The 18,720-nt window shown below is 34.9% G+C and overlaps 1 protein-coding gene across 4 annotated transcripts in view; it reads left to right on the top strand.

Annotated features, from left to right (window-relative positions):
• PPP3CB (protein phosphatase 3 catalytic subunit beta) overlaps nt 1-18,720 on the top strand; it is a 42,214-nt gene that overhangs the window by 16,316 nt on the left and 7,178 nt on the right. For 2 of the 4 annotated variants that reach the window (XM_086616469.1, XM_086616468.1), the window contains exons 4-12: nt 1,781-1,892; nt 2,766-2,911; nt 8,164-8,303; nt 8,401-8,478; nt 8,589-8,683; nt 10,342-10,467; nt 12,507-12,584; nt 17,112-17,196; nt 18,058-18,155. In XM_086616469.1, the coding sequence (XP_086472595.1) occupies nt 1,781-1,892; nt 2,766-2,911; nt 8,164-8,303; nt 8,401-8,478; nt 8,589-8,683; nt 10,342-10,467; nt 12,507-12,584; nt 17,112-17,196; nt 18,058-18,155 (958 nt within the window). Of the gene's footprint in view, nt 1-1,780; nt 1,893-2,765; nt 2,912-8,163; nt 8,304-8,400; nt 8,479-8,588; nt 8,684-10,341; nt 10,468-12,506; nt 12,585-14,090; nt 14,118-17,111; nt 17,197-18,057; nt 18,156-18,720 lie in introns of all 4 variants that reach the window. The other 2 variants (XM_086616470.1, XM_086616471.1) reach the window with 2 other exon arrangements.

Genomic DNA, 18,720 nt, shown 5'->3' with positions numbered 1-18,720 from the left:
GTTCTTCATTGTAACCTTAAAAGAAATTTTCCTACTTAAGTTTTAACGCTAATTAACATTTAGGAAGTTTAAGTTGACGTCCAGGAATTTTTGTATATGGTTAGTTTAAAATCTTTCTTAGTGATTGGAAGTGTAATATACTTTTGGTAAAATGTTTGAATTTTCACAGAAAAATGGAGGTGAAATTTTCTAAAAACGTACAAACATTGAAATTTGATTTTTCACTAGTAAATTCTTGATCAGTCTCTCCTGAAACATCTTTAATTGTGTTGATATTTTAGTAGTAGCCCATTTCCAATTTAAAAATGTCATCACTTCTAATAGGAAAGGTAATTACAGGCTGCTGTGATTGTGTATAACAAACTGCTGGAATCAAGATGGAGTCCTTCACATAAGTGTGTGCAAATTCTTCTTTTCTGTTCCAGAAGTAACAGGACGTAGAGAACTCTGACATTAGTCTGTCTATATTTGATGATAAGAAAAAAATATGCCAGTGCGGGAAACATAAAAAAAAAATTTCTTTTTGTACTTTACAGGTTACATGCTTGAGAATGTGTCAATCAGCAATTTAATTAAATGTAGTATTCATTAATTGAAGGGAAGGCAGTATTTTGCCACTTTTCTATTAAATATTTTCAAGGTTGACGGCTTTTATAAATTTTTCATACAAACTAACTTAACTAAAACAGTTCACAATTGAATCTGGGGACTTTGCAATATATCAGGATATTTTAGAGTTACAGAAACTTTAGAAAGCAAGTGGTATCATTAGAAAAATAACTATTTTGCATATTTTTACTAAGAAGGTAAGAAAAATTCAGTAATTAGTTTAGCTAAACTTCACAATAGAGGTCTTTGATGTATTTCTCCATGTTCGCTGTTTTTTTTGAAGTGTTCCTTTGTTTTCTTTTTTCCTTCATGTACTTACTATTCTATGCAAAATAACTTTGAAGAATGATAGCTTCAGGGTACTTGTGTTGATTAAGAACAATAATAATAATAACAATTTGCAGGTGACTTCAGTGTAGCCCAAAACTTCTGGAGTTTTGAGATTTCTGTGCTCAGTTAAATACAGGAAACAAATTTGAAATTTAAGAAATACATTTTGGGCATTCAAGACTGCTGGGTGGTAACAGACTCTAAGCTGAAAAAATTGTGTGTGTTCTGTAGCTCTGTCCTTAACTCTGTTTGCTGCTGATGTTGCAGTAATAATGATACATAGAAACTTAGTGTAGTTCTTTGAATTTGCTGCTTGAACATTGAATAACCAACCAGCTTTCCCATTTTTTTTTGAAAAAAAAAAAAGGTTTACATTGTCCATTCTTAGTTTAAAAACAATCTCCAAATGATATAGCTGACTTTAATGTAGATAGTTTTGTGGAGCTTTTTTCTTCAATCTCTGTTGATAAATGTCTGCTTTCCTTCTTATGCCAGTGTTTGGAATCATATTATAAAATCAGATTTTACGCGTAAACACATACATTATTTGTCCAGATGAAAGTGTTCTGCCGTGTAATTCTACTGAGTTTATTTTATTACTGAGTGTTCAGTAAAAAAAATTTTTTTCAGCATTCTTTGCGGCTGTTCCTAAGAAAAATAGTAAGCAATTTGCATAACTCATGTCCAGAACTGAACTCGAGGAGTAGTACTGTATTTTAAAATGGTACATTAAGCTGTACTTGCTTTTGAAGCTGTTAACATTCTTACTCAATGTTTCTCAGTAATAATTTTTGAAGTTCTTAAATAGTGTATTTTACTGGGTATCTTTGTTTTTCAACAGTGTGTGCTGTACTTATGGGTCCTGAAAATTCTTTACCCAAGCACATTATTTCTTTTGAGAGGCAACCATGAATGCAGACACCTAACAGAGTATTTTACCTTTAAGCAAGAATGTAAGTACTGTCTAAGTATGTAAAATTAGCCTACTTCCAACCCACTGATCTATGGTCTTTCATTTTACTTGAGAGATGTTTGTCTGTGAGTTTAATTGACATCTTGCAAACATTTGGAGGCCCCATTGACTTCTGTAGAATTGCTTACAGTTAAAATGTGGCATTGGGAGTGCAAGTTGTAAGGAAGACTGCTGTCTGTAAAGATACATTATGGAGTAAATGTTGATGTATCAATCCTGATTTTAAAATCCAGGAGAGAGGAAGGTTATTTTGCTATCTGGCTATAACTGGGAGTGCAAAGTAACTTGCTGAACAGCACTGTGAAGCTAGCAAGAAAACCCTACTGCCGAGTCATTTTTCCATTTGGGGAATTGATTTCAACTATACTAATAAGATAACTCTTAAGCTGCTCCTCCATTTGGAGGCTTGTACAAGCATTGATCCAGTGATAAATGGATCATTTGCCCTGGTAAAACTCTCTTTGATGTAGGTAAAAGTGATGTAATCTAAAAGCAGTTCTTAGCTTTTCACTGTAAATGAGAAATCACAGACTTCTCAGTAGTATTTTACACTGAAGTATGCTATATAATTGTATAAAGCAAAATAATTCCGTGATTTTTTTTAAAAAACAAAAATAGTTTCTCCACACTTGAGATAACAAAAGAAGAAATGAAAAAAGTTTATTGTTCTGGAAGAGAAGAAATGTGCTTCCTGTTGTGGTGTTTGGAAATGCTCATTTAAACTAAAAAACATTCATTGCTTTGGGTTTTTTTAAGCGTTCACTTTGAGATTTGTTCTTATAATTGTGATCCACTAGATTACTTCTTCCATCCAGTATGAATTAATTAATGTTTCATATTTTCTTTCCTACAGGTAAAATTAAGTACTCGGAAAGAGTCTATGATGCTTGCATGGAAGCTTTTGATTGTCTCCCTCTTGCTGCTCTTTTAAATCAACAGTTTCTTTGTGTTCATGGTGGACTTTCACCAGAAATTAATACACTAGATGACATTAGGAGAGTGAGTATTTTGTGTATTTGAAAATAAATGGAAATGCAGATATTTATATGATGCTGTACAAAGTCATGTTTGTGAAATTGTCAGTATATGGTTTTCTGTTCGTGTCTCTTTTGGAAGTATAAATCAGGAACTGAAATGTAGACTAAGCAGTATCATAATTAAAAACTCTTGGATTATCTAGTGCGTTTTTCGTTAGTAGGTCTCATTGGGACAGCTGGGACTGTTACAAAATACACATTAAAAAACCCTCAAAAACTTCACACAGTTTCCCAAGACAGGTAGTACATGTAAAGAGCTTTATATTCAATCAAAAAGTGCTTTGTATTTCTTTCTAGGTAAGAGCTAGCGTTCTCATGACTTTCAGGACAAAACTTGTAGAAGTTAATTGTAGTCTTAAAATTGTTTGGTATGTCAAACATCACATTTCAGTTATTCTTATATTTCTTTGAAAACTTTTTTTTTTACTCTATTGATCATGTGGATTTTGGTTTTGAAAGAGTGTGAAATTGCAGTATTTAGTAGAAATCCAGACTGCTATTTAAAACAGCAAATTTGGTAGGCCCCTGAGTAACATCTGTGGAGTGCTTCTGACTGTGGTAAATGTGCTAAGTATATTGGTAAGAAGAACGAAAAAAAGTTTTAAAAATTATACAATTTAAAAATTATACACTGAATAGTGTGCAATTTAAAGGGAAGAAGCTTGTGATGACATGAGATATCTTTCTAATGACTTCATTTCAACTTGTATGGACTGCTGATGTCAGGTGAAGATTGTATCAGATGGGAATTTTCGAACTCGGTTGCTTTCCTTTTTGCATAGTCTTTTTTGACTTATTTTAGTTAACTTAGCTGATATCTTGACTGCTGCTTTTGGAAATCAAAACCATTCCTCTTATGATTAGTAACAGATAAAGTGTAATTGATTTCAAGTAAATAATAGGTCATACATAGGTGGTTCTAAGAAAGCTTTGGGATTATAGGTAAGGATGGAAGAAAAAAGCTATTTATCCACATATGGAAGTAGGTATGTGGGGGCCTATTTCAAAGAAGATCTAAATATCAGAGAGAAGGAAAAAGTATGTTCCTAATTTGGTTTTACAATATATAAATATCCATAGACCGTTTTGTCTTTTATCTTCATTTATTGTGTTTCTCATTTTCTTAGCATTTTCTCCTTTACTTGTGCTCCATTTTTTTTTTTTACCTCTCTCTCTCCTCGGATTTACAGGGTGCTGTCCAGTTGAATCTCATTTCTGAATTCATCAGATTTTTTTTGTACTGACTGGACCATTTCAGAGACTGGAATGTTGACTTATTTCACTTACAGATATAACACTGCCAAGCAGAATGATGTGAGAGGGGAAGAAAATGGTAGAAACAGAGAGGAAGCATTTTTACAAGCTCAGTGGTGTTAGTGGAAAAATGTAGAGGCACGTTGCGTATTTAGAGTAAATACTAATGCATACAGAAATCTATATGCATTGTGCAGAGAAAGAGAAGTAAGAAAGCAAAACGAGTAAACAGTGCCATTCTGACAGGGCCTTAACACTTCTCACATTACAGATGAAAAGAAACACGGTCAAAGCTTTTTGGAAAGTAGTGTAAAGGAAACATAATCTGGAAAAACACATTAGAAAGCCACTGGCATAGTGGGATTGTGATTCATTTTTTCTTTTAGTCTTGGTCTTGCAGCTAATAAGATTTCCAAGTGTCAAGTAAATTTAATTAAAAGGTAATTCTGTCATCTTGGCTTATACTTTCATATGTGTTCTGTAACACTCCGGGCTACATTAGGATGAAATATAAGCTTGTATGTTTATATGTGAAAATCTGCATTGTATATTGCTTCTGATGAAAACCACGTTTATAAATGTAAGGCAGTGTTATTAGAACTGTTCATTGGACCTTTTTATTTTTTAAAGAGTCGTCTGGTAACTTGGAAAAGGCACTATTCGTGGGTTGGCAGCAGCTTGAATAGCTGCATTAGAGCTTGGCATGCACTGATACTGTAAATGTATTTAAATTAAATGGGTGTTATGTAATGTTCTTTTTAATCTAGGAAAATATCATATACTTGTGGTACAAGTGTGGTGTGTGAAATGACTTCTGTAAACAGTCGAGACAATTGTATAATATTACAAGCCTTCTGGTTTATTAGCAGAAGTTCTTATTAAGGAGAAGTCTTCTCTGCAAACGTGTAGGCATAATCATCTGGCATAAGAAGAGAAATCACAGCTCTATAAACAGTATAGGAGTCACCTAAGAAAAAAAAGAAAAATTCTGTGCAGATGCAATTTCTTCTGGATGAAGTCTTTTGTCAGTATTATTGACATTCAGGAAGGTAATTAAACTACACAAATTAAATGATTATTTTTGCTGGCATAATCTTATTTCTAGTAGAGGACAGGTTTCATCGTAGCTATGATGGTGAAGCTTAACCAGAAAGATTGCTGCAAGTGCTTTTATTTCTGGGAAAATGGAAGTTTGTGAAACTTGCAGTAATCTGATTTTTATTCTCTGAACTTCATTTACATGAATGTTCAGATTATGTTGGGTGCAATCACTCTTTAGACTGTCTCTTTCAGACACACGTGCATCAACTTAGAGATGCTGTTTAGTTGATTTCATTTACACTGCTACGACTTCTGAAACAAGATCTCAGGAATTGTGATTTTAAGCCTAGTTATTTATAAGGAGAGAACTGTCCAGATAAGATTATGAGGTCTCTTAATTTAGAGAAGAGAGACAGAATTTTCTTCATCATTTACAACAGATAGCCATTCTTTTGTTTAGTTCGTGGAGATACCAAGACTTGAAATATACAAAGTGCCTTGAAATATATGGAGGCACTACTGGAAATCTGTCTTTATATAATACCTTGCTTCCCTTCTGTGGTCTGCTGTAATTTCCTTTTCTTTAGTAATATATAAAATAACTGCCACTCTTCACTGGCCTTCACAATGTTTGTAGGGCTTTACTACGTGATAGTTCTCAGGAAAATTAGGACAGATTAATTAAAACTAGTGTTAGTATCTTCAAGGATGTGAAAGTTACGTGAAGGTCTTTTGCCTCAAAAGTAAGGTAGTTTTAATTTGCAGTACCTTAATGTATCTCCAAGGTTTTGCTACTCATGAATTTGAACATCCATGTGGACGTATGATGCACTTCAGTTTAGTATCTCTGACTGCATAATACTTAGAAATTCATTTAGATTTAAATATCTTGTAGTGTAGTGATTCTTATTCTTGAATAAAATTGTCTTTCTCAGTTACCTTAATCGTATTTAGAAATAAGTTAAGCTAATTTGTATTGAGATTCTGTTTTGCCGTAGTCACAACATACTCAGAAATAGTTAATCAGTAACAAGTGTTTTAAATTGACTCGTGTCCTTTGTTAACTTTCTTGCTGTCCCAACGTAGAGAAACCCTTAAGTTGGTCAATGATTTGATATATGCAATCTGGGTTGAGTAGCTTGCAGTGACATTTCCTTATATATTGAGATGTCTTGAGAACCATGCCAGTTGATAGACTGTCTAGTGAAGGAGATACTGATTTGGTGTGTATGTAAGTATATTTTTTACAAACTGACCACCTTACTTCAAGAAATGGCTACGTTATTATTCCAATTCTATGAGAAAGTAATCTGGGAGAGAGGTGTGTTGATTGCAGCAACCAAAACTTTTATTTATAACGTCTCTATCTATTTGGCCAAAGTCATAAAGGAAATCCTTGAAGACTAACTCAGGAAAATTTATTAGAAATGCTTTCTAGACTTTCAGCTTTCTGTGTTGCAGGAAACATCAATCAGCAAACAATTGAATCTTCCTTGTGTGAATGCTTCTGTTAGCTTCTGGACCCAAATTTATTGCTGGAGGTTTAGAAACTTGATGGTTTAATCTACAGAAATTCAGGTACTTGCAGAAGTTGATGGACTGACTTCTTCAATCTGGAAGAAATACTCCATACTGGGTTTATCATCCAGTGTGTGAAATGTTAAAACCACTGAATTTTTAATATTGAATAAATTCCAACAGCAACTTTGGTTAATACCTGCCTTGCCATTATCTGGCAGGAATTTGTAAAGATCTGGACCTCTCCACTTATGTTACAGGTGGCAGCCTCGGGAGCTCTGATTTTCCAGGGCATGAGAGAGCTTGGCACTACTGCTGATTCCATATTTGAATGGATTCCTATGGACCGTTAGACTCAAATTCACCAGGTGCTCACCAAACCTCCCTTCGAACCTGTCGTGAAGAGTTAAGTGTTCTCTAGTGCCATCAAAGTCATCTTCTTTGGTATGGGAGGTAAAGTGAGATACATGCGCTGTCCATCAAAGAAGTGTTCCTACATTTCTTGGATAAAATCATCTTGTGAACAAACTCCAGCTACATAAAGATCAGATAAACTTTACGTTGAGTCTGGGATCTCTGATTTCATTTCTGGGACATCAGAGATTGATTGATTGTTACTTACTTAAGCAGGGTATTTTCCTTTTATGTTAACAAATGTGCTGTCCTCCTTAACCTCTGCCGCTTTTCACTGCGGTTACTAGGAAAGTTGCAGGCTGCTAAAGCAGGTGTTTCCAAGTGGGAGTGTGTAAAGAAGCAGGTAGAGAAAAGAAACAGACAAAGACGTGTCCCAAAATACTTATGGCCCATTACACTAGGGCTGTAGCTGAGAAATAGAGACTGCATGAAAGAAGTCTAAGACAGCTAAGCTAGTCGCCTTTCTGTTACATTGTTAAACAATCCCTTATGGAGATGGGTGTTTCAGGGAGTTTTCTGATCGGGGGTTTGGTTGGGTTTTTTTAATGATATATTTAGTCTCTTCTAGTCTGTCCTAATTATTTATGCTTTTCTTTTATCATTCCTATTTTCTGTACTGTTTCTCTTTCCTAATTCCTGGTAGTGTCTCCAGATTGGTAGATATGGCATGTGCATGAAAAAGGACCATTTTGTTCCTTATCTGTAACTTGACCTTGTATTACACATATCCATCAGTCTGGAATTTATCTCCCTTCTTTTTACGACTAATAAATCTTATTGCTCTCAACAGGTTTGGTTCTTTTGGCATGCCTCTGCCTTATTTCATGAGGAGGAGAGGAAAAAATGTACAGAAACTGCTTCTCTTTGATGTGGTTGGGATTTATTCTAAAAACGCTCGGTATTGATGGATATGTAATTTAACAAATGTGTAAAATTTACTGATTTAATATTCAAAAAGTCTTTTTGCTGTTGTCTTTTCTCAAACAGTTAGATAGATTCAAAGAGCCTCCAGCATTTGGACCAATGTGTGACTTATTGTGGTCAGATCCTTCAGAAGATTTTGGAAATGAAAATTCACAAGAGCATTTCAGTCACAATACAGTCAGAGGATGCTCGTACTTTTATAGGTGAGATTATGCTATGATCTGTTTGATGTTTTAATGCTGACTCTTGCTACATGTTTTGGGATAATTTCTTTTACTCATAGTTGTTTTCATTTCACAGCTATCCAGCAGTTTGTGAATTTTTGCAAAATAATAATTTGTTGTCGATCATTAGAGCACATGAAGCACAAGATGCAGGGTAAGTACTCAGTGTCCTTCAAGAAATTATTCACAGTGTAAAATAAAAATTAATTGCAAAATTAATTGCTTATTGCTCGAAGATGTAAAATAATCTGTTTGGTTTTGCAGTTATAGAATGTACAGGAAAAGTCAAACTACAGGGTTCCCATCATTAATAACAATTTTTTCAGCACCTAATTACCTGGATGTCTACAATAATAAAGGTAAGAACTTGTTATTAATAACTGTATGTAATAATAAAATAAAAATGTCTTACTAGGTAAGTCATCTAATATCAGCAATTTTTGCCAGGTAAGAAATTAAATGACAAAAAAAAAATCCTTTAATAAAAGTTGTATTATGAGCACATGACATAAATGACTATCTCTTATAAGAGTACCTTGAAGCACAAGCGTGGGCAAACATTTCCTTTGTAAAAATTATTGCTATTTAGTACTTATGAATGTATCAACTAGTATTTTCCAGTCAGGCGAGGCTTTCCTGTGCTGAGTTTTCACTCTTCTGATTGTCTTTAGTTTGTGAACTAAGTAGGGAAGGGAGGAAGCATTGATCGGCAGCCTATGCGTAAGGTAGTTTGTGTTGTGTATCACGGCATCTGAGAGTCTAACTCGGACAGAAGTTACATGTGAATGAACTCCAGGAATGTGAATTGTGGTAGGTACCTTGGTGAAGAAGAAGAAAACCCACTGTCTTATAAATAAATGGTCACTGGGAAGAAAATTAGACCAGGAAGGTGTGTGTTTAGTGATGATACAGGGCCATAGTGGCCGTGTCTGGGAAATCCAGAAAGAGCAAGTACTGATCTTAAATACTGAACACCATGGGAAATGTTATTAGGGAGGTGTAAAACAAAGGCATTACTTTTTGTCCATCCTCTGCTTAAGGTAAAGTTACTTAACAGTGTGGAGAAAGATCTGCAAGTCAGAATTACATAGAAGAGCTTAACTGTGAATTAATGTTGTTCATAGATGAGAACAATGTTCAACAACAGAAATCATTAAAAATGAAGCCTACTGAAATTCATGTATGACATTAAAGGATGACATTTCAAGTATGTGATAAATGAATGATCTCCAAATGTTCAAATATTGTTCTTTTGAAACGAAGACCTCTTTTCTATTGAATACATTGCATTTTCTCCCACTCACCTTCAAAGAACCAACCCCCCAACCCATACCACTTACGCAGGGTGATTAACTGTATAGAGGAAAAGATGAGCTGTTGTTACTTGCACTGATTGTAAAGCAAAGGAGAAATAAAAATAGTTTCAACTGGCTTTTTACATTTTTCACCATCTCCGTGGATATTGGGGTTTTAGAATCCTTTTTAACATCAGCTATTCCCAGTGTAGTGCAAGCTTAAGTATGGAAAAATGCAATCAATGCTTATTTAGCTTTAGAATGCTTCTGTTTTACTGCTTTGTGTCTCTGTGCTTCCCCTTCTCCCTGATCTTGTAGGTTTCTATGGTTTTACTCCAGGCTTACAATGTGGGAAGACACATATGAAGAATAAAACCTGATTTGAATATGCTGCTGGTTTGAGTTAGGATTCTGTTAAAGTTGCTGAAATTATACCTTTTCAAGACCTTTTAAAATCTTTGTTCATTATAGACCTGTATTAGAATAGTACAGAACTATACTTGCATGTAATGGTACCTTAAACAGCAACATTTTCAGTAAAATAAAATCCAAAGTTCTCCATTAGAAATCTGTCCTGTAGATACTGTGAAAGAAAGAATGGAGTATCTCTGGGTTTATTTTGTCTATAGTATAAAATAGAGCTAAACCAACCCTGTCACTTTACATTTGTGGTACTCACAAGTTTTGAACTGTCTTTCCAAAATGTCTTAATTTTATTTTAGCTGCTGTATTAAAATATGAAAACAATGTGATGAATATTCGTCAGTTCAATTGTTCTCCTCATCCTTACTGGCTACCAAATTTTATGGATGTTTTCACATGGTCTTTGCCATTTGTTGGAGAAAAAGGTAGGCAAAAGTTACACATCAATTTATTTTTTTGCTGTTTCTCCCAGATCAATGATGGGAAGATTTTTTAAAAATATATTTACCAATGAGAGATTAATCGTTTAATTTTTATGAAAATTGGTGTCTGTCTTTATCAGGTAGACTTCTTGGATGCTTAATTAGAAAGAAGAGTTGGTAAAGTTGTTAAACTCATTTGGGAGGGTTTTTTTGGCATTTGAAAATGCCACTTCTGAGAGAGGATAGACTGAAATACAACTTGTTCTACAGGGTTTGGTTACTTTCTTCACCTGTTTCAGCCAAGATAGTTAAAACTGCATCTAATAAAGCAGAGATGTTAACAGAATATAATTCCCATGGAGGGTATATACCTGCATTGTTAAGTAGTACCTTTGAACCGCATTTGAAGTCAACATAAAAATTGTTCATACTCCTCAAAATGCTAGGGTTATATACATTATTAATCTTGTATCATTATAGGTATAAACTATCTTGAGACGTTCATGTAAAATTTTAACTTTTCGATATAGTTACAATAGATCGACCTTCATTATAAGGTTAACTTTTTCAGTTACGATTTTTCTTGTAAAAAAGATAATTTAGCACAGATACTTCCTCCCTGCCTCCCCGAGTTGATAACTCTGAATCTAGGACACTGGGGCTCCAAGTAGTCTTCCGTTAAAAAGCAATGAGGTTAGAGACAATTTGGGTCTGTTTAAAATCCTTCCATGACAGGATCTGCTCTTTTTGTAAAAGAGATCTGGAAGGCTCTCTACGTTTCTTTGAAAAGTATTCTTGAGATGATATATTTAGAATCATATAAGCCTAGGATTCTGTATTTGTTTATATTGTCTTTAGTGAGCAGTGAAAAGCAAATAATTTGTACGCTTTTTAGTGGGGTTAACCCACTCAACATTTTATTTTTTTATAATTTTTAAACGGAGGGACCTGAGATTTTTGTTTATATCTCTCTTACCTGACAATGCAGTAGATAACCCTTTGCTGTTGAAAATGTTAATAGTGTTTTTTACTTTTGTTATGATTCTGGTAATGAGACACCAAGTACCATTAAATAAGTTGCTCATTGACCCGCTGTATGCTTAAGACTACGGGAACCATGGCCCTTGTAGTTTGTGTTACCTTTGGACAAATACATGCTTCCACTTTTGATGAAGGATACAGTGTCAATGTTGTGTGGTCTGCGTTGAACAGGTCAAAATTAGAGTAATTTGTTTGTGTTTTTTCAATAGAGATTAACTCTTTTCCCAAGAATGAAGAAGAATATCATAGCAGATAATATAGGGATTGTATGAATTAGTCATGAATAAATGTAGACAGCAATTCACAGGGTTTTCAACTGTCTGACTGAACTTCTGGAAGAGGTTTCTGAACACTCTAGGAGAAGTTTGACTGTTTTTCTTAAGAAAGAATCTGATATACGTGGGAAAGATTGAGTAGCAGTATAGGGAGATTCCTGGAGAAAGAAAATAAAAGCGTTTTGAGACAAGATTGTTTATCCACTATGTCAGTATTTTTAAGGGGAGTTTGAAAAGGCATGTAGTTTGCACCATATCTATATTATAATATTTTTCTGCTTCAGTGCTTCTGCTACATGCCTGCAGGTGCCAGGAATGGAATAGCTTTCTCGTTTTAAACTTAAATTTGAGTAGTCGAAATGTTCTCATATTTAAGTAACTTTTGCATAAAAACTGGTTCAAATACTTGTCCTAAAGTAAAAATAATAGTATATAGAAGAGAATTCTTATCTAAAAGAAATCCTTGTAAGATAGGAGATAAAGCTCTTCTGTGTTCTTTGGTTGTTAGGTGGTACAATTTTTAGCTACTTACTTTTCTGAGCTTTTTTAATTCTGTGACAGTGCACATCAAGAATGCCACTTATTTTTGGAACCAGATTACTGAGCAATGGCTATGATGTGGGAAGTTCATTCACTATGGTTGCTGGTGATTACTTATATCTTGTGTGCTTGGAAATATTTAAAATTCTATAGGGAGTGAATTAAGATTTATTTTTTCCTATACAGTAACAGAAATGTTGGTGAATGTTTTGAGCATTTGCTCTGATGATGAACTGATGACAGAGGGAGAAGATCAATTTGACGGTAGGGGTAACTTTAAGATATATAAATCTTCTTAATTGTAAACAGTAGTGGACTTAGACTGGGGTAATATTACCCGGAATTTGAAGAAAATTGACTTCAAATTTTTCTTTAGATAATGACACTTTGGGGGGCAGAGAAGGGAATTGTGGTTTTGTGTTTGTGATCAAGAAGCGGTAATGGTATCCTTTGCAAATACTCACATCTGATTTCTATTTGAAACTGAAACTTTTGGTGGAAAATTCTCAGAATTTCATGGCACTTTAAATTTGAAACATACTAAACTTTGCTAGTATTTAGAATAAATTTGTTATAAGATCTTAGATTTCTTAATGATTGCTCTTCAATAAAGAGTTTATATAGGTGAAAGTCAGATATAATATTTCTTATGGCAAAGTACTATACAGAAAGTATGAAATACTAGTTTAAGTCTTGGTGTTTGAGTTTAAAGCGTAAAAATAGAAGAACTTTTATATGTACATTGTATAATGTATTTATGTAATGAATTATAACATCTTTCTGTCTCGCAAACTATGATATAGTAGATTGTTAAAAAGATGTTTGTAACATGATGATTAAGAAGCAACATTAACATGAAGACCTAGCATATCACACTTTGTTTTGTTGTTTTTTTACAGTAGTGCTTAATGTCACACCTAAAAGTTTCTCAGACTTGCTGTGTTTTATCCAATAGCATATCTGATTTGGTGGATTGTTTGGTTATGGGGGAGGAGGAAGGAAAGTTTCAGCAGCCTTTGAGGAACACTAAAGATCATTTATAAATATATCAGAGACATGACCCAGTTCTTAATGTTTGATAACTACTGTGTTCAAATTCAGTAGTAGAATAGCGTTGTTGTAAGCAGCTGTGTGGTTTAGATTGGAATGCATTGGTTATGAACCGCTTGAACTTTGCTGCCATGTAGATTGTTGCCAGAAATGTGGAAACTTAGAAATAGTGTCAAATGGTGATCCTGCAAACAGTTAATTTGTGTTTTCCATTCAGGCAATCTTGGGCATAAAGCAATTGCACCAAGCATTTGCAGGGTGGGGTTGGGTAACATTCTGAAACGTTAGGATTTAGGTTGTCCAGCATAAGTGCAGTCATCAGTTGATTGCATATGCTCTGTCTTTAGTATAACAGTTGCAGTTTCCTAATTTGAATTATTTTATTCTTCCATCTCCTTTAACAATTTCTTTGCTTGATGCATCTCTTAATGCCACCTAGGTACTGTCTACGCTTTATCTTTCTATGTGAATGGGTTTTTTTTAACTGTTGACTTTCATGCTTTCACTTGTTTATTGTCAAATTTTAAAATACACTCAACAATTCCACTTCTTGTTCGATGAATGCATTTTTAAGTGTTGCAATTTTCCATTTTATTTTTCACATTTCTTCTCCATTCCTTCGTTATTACCACTGCCAAGTTAAATAGCTTTATTTTATTTGTCTCACTCACCTTTTTCTGCATCGTTCACTTCCTTTTTTTCTGGACTCTCCATCTGAAGAGCGACTCATATATGGCAGTAAAAAAGGTACAGACCAGACAGAGTAGGAGTGTTTTGAAATATGACTTCATGGAACCTGGCAGTATAAGTATTAATGCAGAAAATACCTTTCTGTTGAGAGACATACATAGCATTTTTTTATTATTACCCATTTTAATGGGATGTTTACAAAGATTTGTGTATTTTGTTATCAGAAGTCATATTCCAAGACATCTGTCTTTCTGTGCATGATTTTTTTTCCTCCTTTCTTCCATTCCTTTTTTTGTGGAATTTCATTCTTTTCCTATTTCTAAAATTTTATCTTTGGTCCTGCATGTGTAGGGAGCGTTCAGTTGTCTGTCTTGCTCTTTAATAATTTTATCGTGAGCTTTTTTAAGATTGTGCATGGAATGTGTTTATACATAATGTTCCAAAACTTGGCTTGTATAGTACTTCTAGTTTCCTTCAACTGATAGGTCAAAAAGATACTTTTGATTGTATGTGCAGTTTTGAAAATGGCTAGATACAAGATGTAAAAAGAAGCCTACTAACTTAAATTCATGGTCTATCATTTGTTCTTCAGAAATTCCAGGGTAGATAATTCTGTGCAGAAAAATTCTTCTGACCATTACTTACCCTAATAATCAATTTGCTCTCTGTATACATTCATCACTTCCAGAGAATATTTCTAATACTTGGGAATGCATTAGATTATAGAGAAGTTTCCAAAGGTTATGTGAATTCTTTGGACGATAGTAGTATGAGCATTTCAGAATTTGTTCCTTATGCAGGCATTGGGAATGGAGAATGGGAGAGTTCTTTGTCGTATCTCCTCTAATTTTGAGCGTAATCAAGACATTCTTCTGCAAGCAGATGCTACCTTGCCGTCTCTTCTCTGAACTAACCAGGATTCAGTGGCCACATTAGTGCAGTGCTGCAGCCTGGAGTAATATGTTTGGCCTTTTGGCTTGGCTGCGTTGCTTCTGGAGGGCTGGGGCAATGAAAGATGATGTTAAAAAAAAAAAAAAAAAAAGCAACAACCTCCCCCCAAAAAACTCAAACCACCAAACAAACATCAAAAGTACTCCAAAAGAGCCTTTCTCCTTTTAAGGCACAGGGACCTTCCAGAGTTGAGATACAGGCACTAGCACTGAATGAAATCTTTTCAGCCTGCATGCTACAGCTCTGCAGTGTAGCCATCAAGTAGGTGTAGGCAGGAGGAAAATTGAGGGACTTGTAGGGAAAGAGATGGTCCCTCGTTTAGCCCTAGCTTTTTCAAAAACTCTGAAAGAGTCTTCTCCTCATTCCAGATCCTCAAGCTGTTATTTAATAGTGTTCAAAGACAGAAAGTAAGAACTTCTAGAACTTTGAAAATTAAAATCTAAAATAAGTTATTGTCAGTAAAAATGGAATGTTTCAGCCTATCCTATTTGAAGTTTTTCCTGAACCTTATGTTTTAGGGGTTTGTTTGCTTTGTTATTTGTTGTTTTTTTTTTTTTTAATTTGGTGTCCGCAGTTAATTAAAGTTGTTCCTTTGTCTAAGAAAGCTTTACATAGAAGAGGTTATCTCTCGTGTTTTTCATAAGAAGGTTGTCTCTTGCTCCCGTTTTCTTTGTTGTTACTATATGTTTTCCGTCTTGTGTGATTTTGTTGTTGTTGTTTGCCCCTATATGCCTTTTCTTTTGTATTTTATTGGGTTTGGTGTTCAGAGTGGGAAGTCTACCCACACTTGTGCAACAGAAAGCCTTGTGTTCTTGCAGATGTGGTCTGGAAAGGGTGACTGTTGTGCTAGAGTGTACGTACTCCCGTGGGGAAGCTAAATACTAGTGAGCAGAGATGAAATAAGGCTTCTTCCACAGCTGCCTTTTTTGAATGCAGGTAGACAAATCTGTGGATATGCAGCTTTCCTTTGCCCACTTCTGTGATCCTCTCTTCTACATTCTTGCAAATTAGTTTGGCAATTTTTTAATGAGTACATTTCTCCCAGGATTGAAGAACAATGATACATGGAATATCTGGAATACCTAACAGAGCTGTCTTGAGTTTGTTCTCTTTTGGTCCCCTGTGGTTAAATTCAAAGTATGACTGAGTTACTCTTTACCTTGCTGTGATTAATACTCCTTTCCCAATGATTGAGGAGAAGTAAGGATTTTAGTTTTGATATCTCCTCATCTGCCTTTACTGGTTTAGTGGAAATGAGGAGGCAGCAAAAGGGAAAGGAGGACAAGAGGAAGGATTAGTTTTATGCATTGAAACAAACCAGCAATATCTAGTGTTGGAGAAAGGAGCTTCCATTTCTGTAATGTCAAGGCAGGCAAAGGTGATTCTCCTTCCCAATCGCAAGCCTCCTTTCAGAGTTTCGTCTTCACTTTTATCTGCAACAAATGGTATCTCTCTGCTCTGTGGAATATGCAGTATTTACTCCAGATTTTTGGTATTTCTAATTTCTGCAAATGATGCAAACCTAAGGTGATATAGAACGTAGAATTAAGTGGTAAAGGAGGTAACACTGCAATTCTCTGGCGTTTTATTTTGTGGGTTTTTTTTTGTGGGTGTGTGTTTTGCAGAGCTGACATAAAACCAAGCAAACAAAATACTGTTTTCTCTTGGACAGCTGTGTAAGAATTAGCAACAAATCTGTATTTTTTGTGGCTTTAATATCTCTTTGGCTTCTGTATTGGGCTGCATGCCTAAATCTTGATATACACAGATGTCAGTGAAGAATTTCAAGTGTAAAATTCAGGCAAATGAATTATGATAGTTACTATACTGTAGTGACAGTAATTTAGATGCTTGCTAGCTTTAGCAAATCACGATGAGCATCCTGAACTGTTTTGTGTGTGTTTTGTGGACACAAAGGTGATGATGGTTTTGATGGCATTCTGAAGCCATGATTTTATAACTTTGTGCCCTTAAGTGTTTGGGTACTGGCCTCCTGTGAAGAGTACTGAACTTAAACAGTTGTGTTGAATTTGATGCACTTTAAAATGATCGCCCTGTAAATACTTACGAGCTTGAGACTCTCTCTTATTCCATTGAAAGTAGGTACAGCTGCCGCACGGAAAGAAATAATCAGAAACAAAATTCGTGCAATTGGCAAGATGGCAAGAGTCTTCTCTGTTCTCAGGTACTTGCATGACTTCTGTATTCCTAAACCCCCTCCTGTTAGGTATATTAGGAAAACAGATCCCTGTTCTAGGATAATGATGCCAAATATTTTTCAGGGAGACCATTGTGCATCAGGATCATGTTTGGCATATTGATGCATCCCATTGATGTTGGTATTTTGGTTAAAAAATATTTTTGAGACATGTTTCAGGAAATAATCTTTAGTTTACAAGTTATTTGTCCAGCCATTATCTACAAGTGTTGGAAAGACAATAGCAAAGTAGAGATACTGAAATCAAACATGTAATGGAAGAGCTTAGGACTGACTCAGAAAATTTTTGTCATGCCTGAAAATTGAGGACTATGTTTTTTTGTTTTGAGTTTTTGTTTGTTTGTTTTCAGCTTTTAAAAAAAATACCGTTTTCTTGTACCTGTCTAGATGTAGAGATTTCATGATCGCATTTACCCAGAATGTATAGTTTTCCACAGACCATAATTGTTCAAATAGGGCTAATTTTTTAAAATTGATGTTTCCTGAAGCACAGACACTTTGAACAAAGTTGTGGATTGTTTTATGGCACTGAGATATGTTCAGTACCTCATGAGGCATTCAGTGCTAATTTCAAAGCTAATGAGCCTGCATGTGAATAATTATTCAGAATTTGGTTCAGAAGTACTCAGTGTTTGTAACTCCTAAGCAGAGGAGAGACTGGTATGGAATAGAAATATTTTCCCCTTTGAATTTGAATTCACGTTCAGTCTTGACATGCATAAAGAAGAGCAAAAATAGGTGCTTCCTCTCCCCATCCCTTATTTTACTTTAATACAAGTTTTTGTGAGCAAATATTTAGGGGTTTGTTACTGTTTTTTCTCACACCAGGGAGGAGAGCGAAAGTGTGCTGACACTCAAGGGTTTGACTCCCACTGGAATGTTACCTAGTGGAGTGTTGGCCGGAGGACGACAGACCCTACAAAGTGGTAATGATGTTATGCAACTTGCTGTGCCTCAGATGGACTGGGGCACTTCTCACTCTTTTGCTAACACTACACATAATGCATGCAGGGAATTTCTTATGCTTTTCAGTTCTTGTCTTAGCGGCTGATACAAGCATAGTGTTATGTGTTAATCAGGCAATGTGAAATGGATACTTAACCAGGGTATAAAACTGAAAGCAAATGAGCTCAGCGGTGTCAGGTCACATTTTTCAGACTTTGAGCTTCCTTAGCTTACAGTTTTTCAGGTGGTGCAGATGCCTGAAGTGGGGTGACCTTATAGATCTGATATTGAGTCATTTGATCATTACAGATACTAAAATGGCAGTGTAATTTTGCATCATTACTTGTCTGCTATCCATTAAAATGGTATTATTATAGATGTATTAGTATTTTCATTGACAATGTCAAATACTTGTTGATATTAACCAACAGCTGCAGACTGTAGAGTTCCATATCACACTCCATTGATAGATTAAAATGTACTATGTTTTGTACCCTGGTAATTAATGCCAAAGTTTGTTCTCTATGTTGTTTGTCAAATGTTCTA

The sequence above is a fragment of the Tauraco erythrolophus genome, chromosome 9 (genome assembly GCF_009769465.1).
Source record: "Tauraco erythrolophus isolate bTauEry1 chromosome 9, bTauEry1.pri, whole genome shotgun sequence".
NCBI lineage: Eukaryota > Metazoa > Chordata > Aves > Musophagiformes > Musophagidae > Tauraco > Tauraco erythrolophus.
Note: the sequence above shows the minus strand (reverse complement) of the source record. Positions and strands in the feature narration are given on the sequence as shown.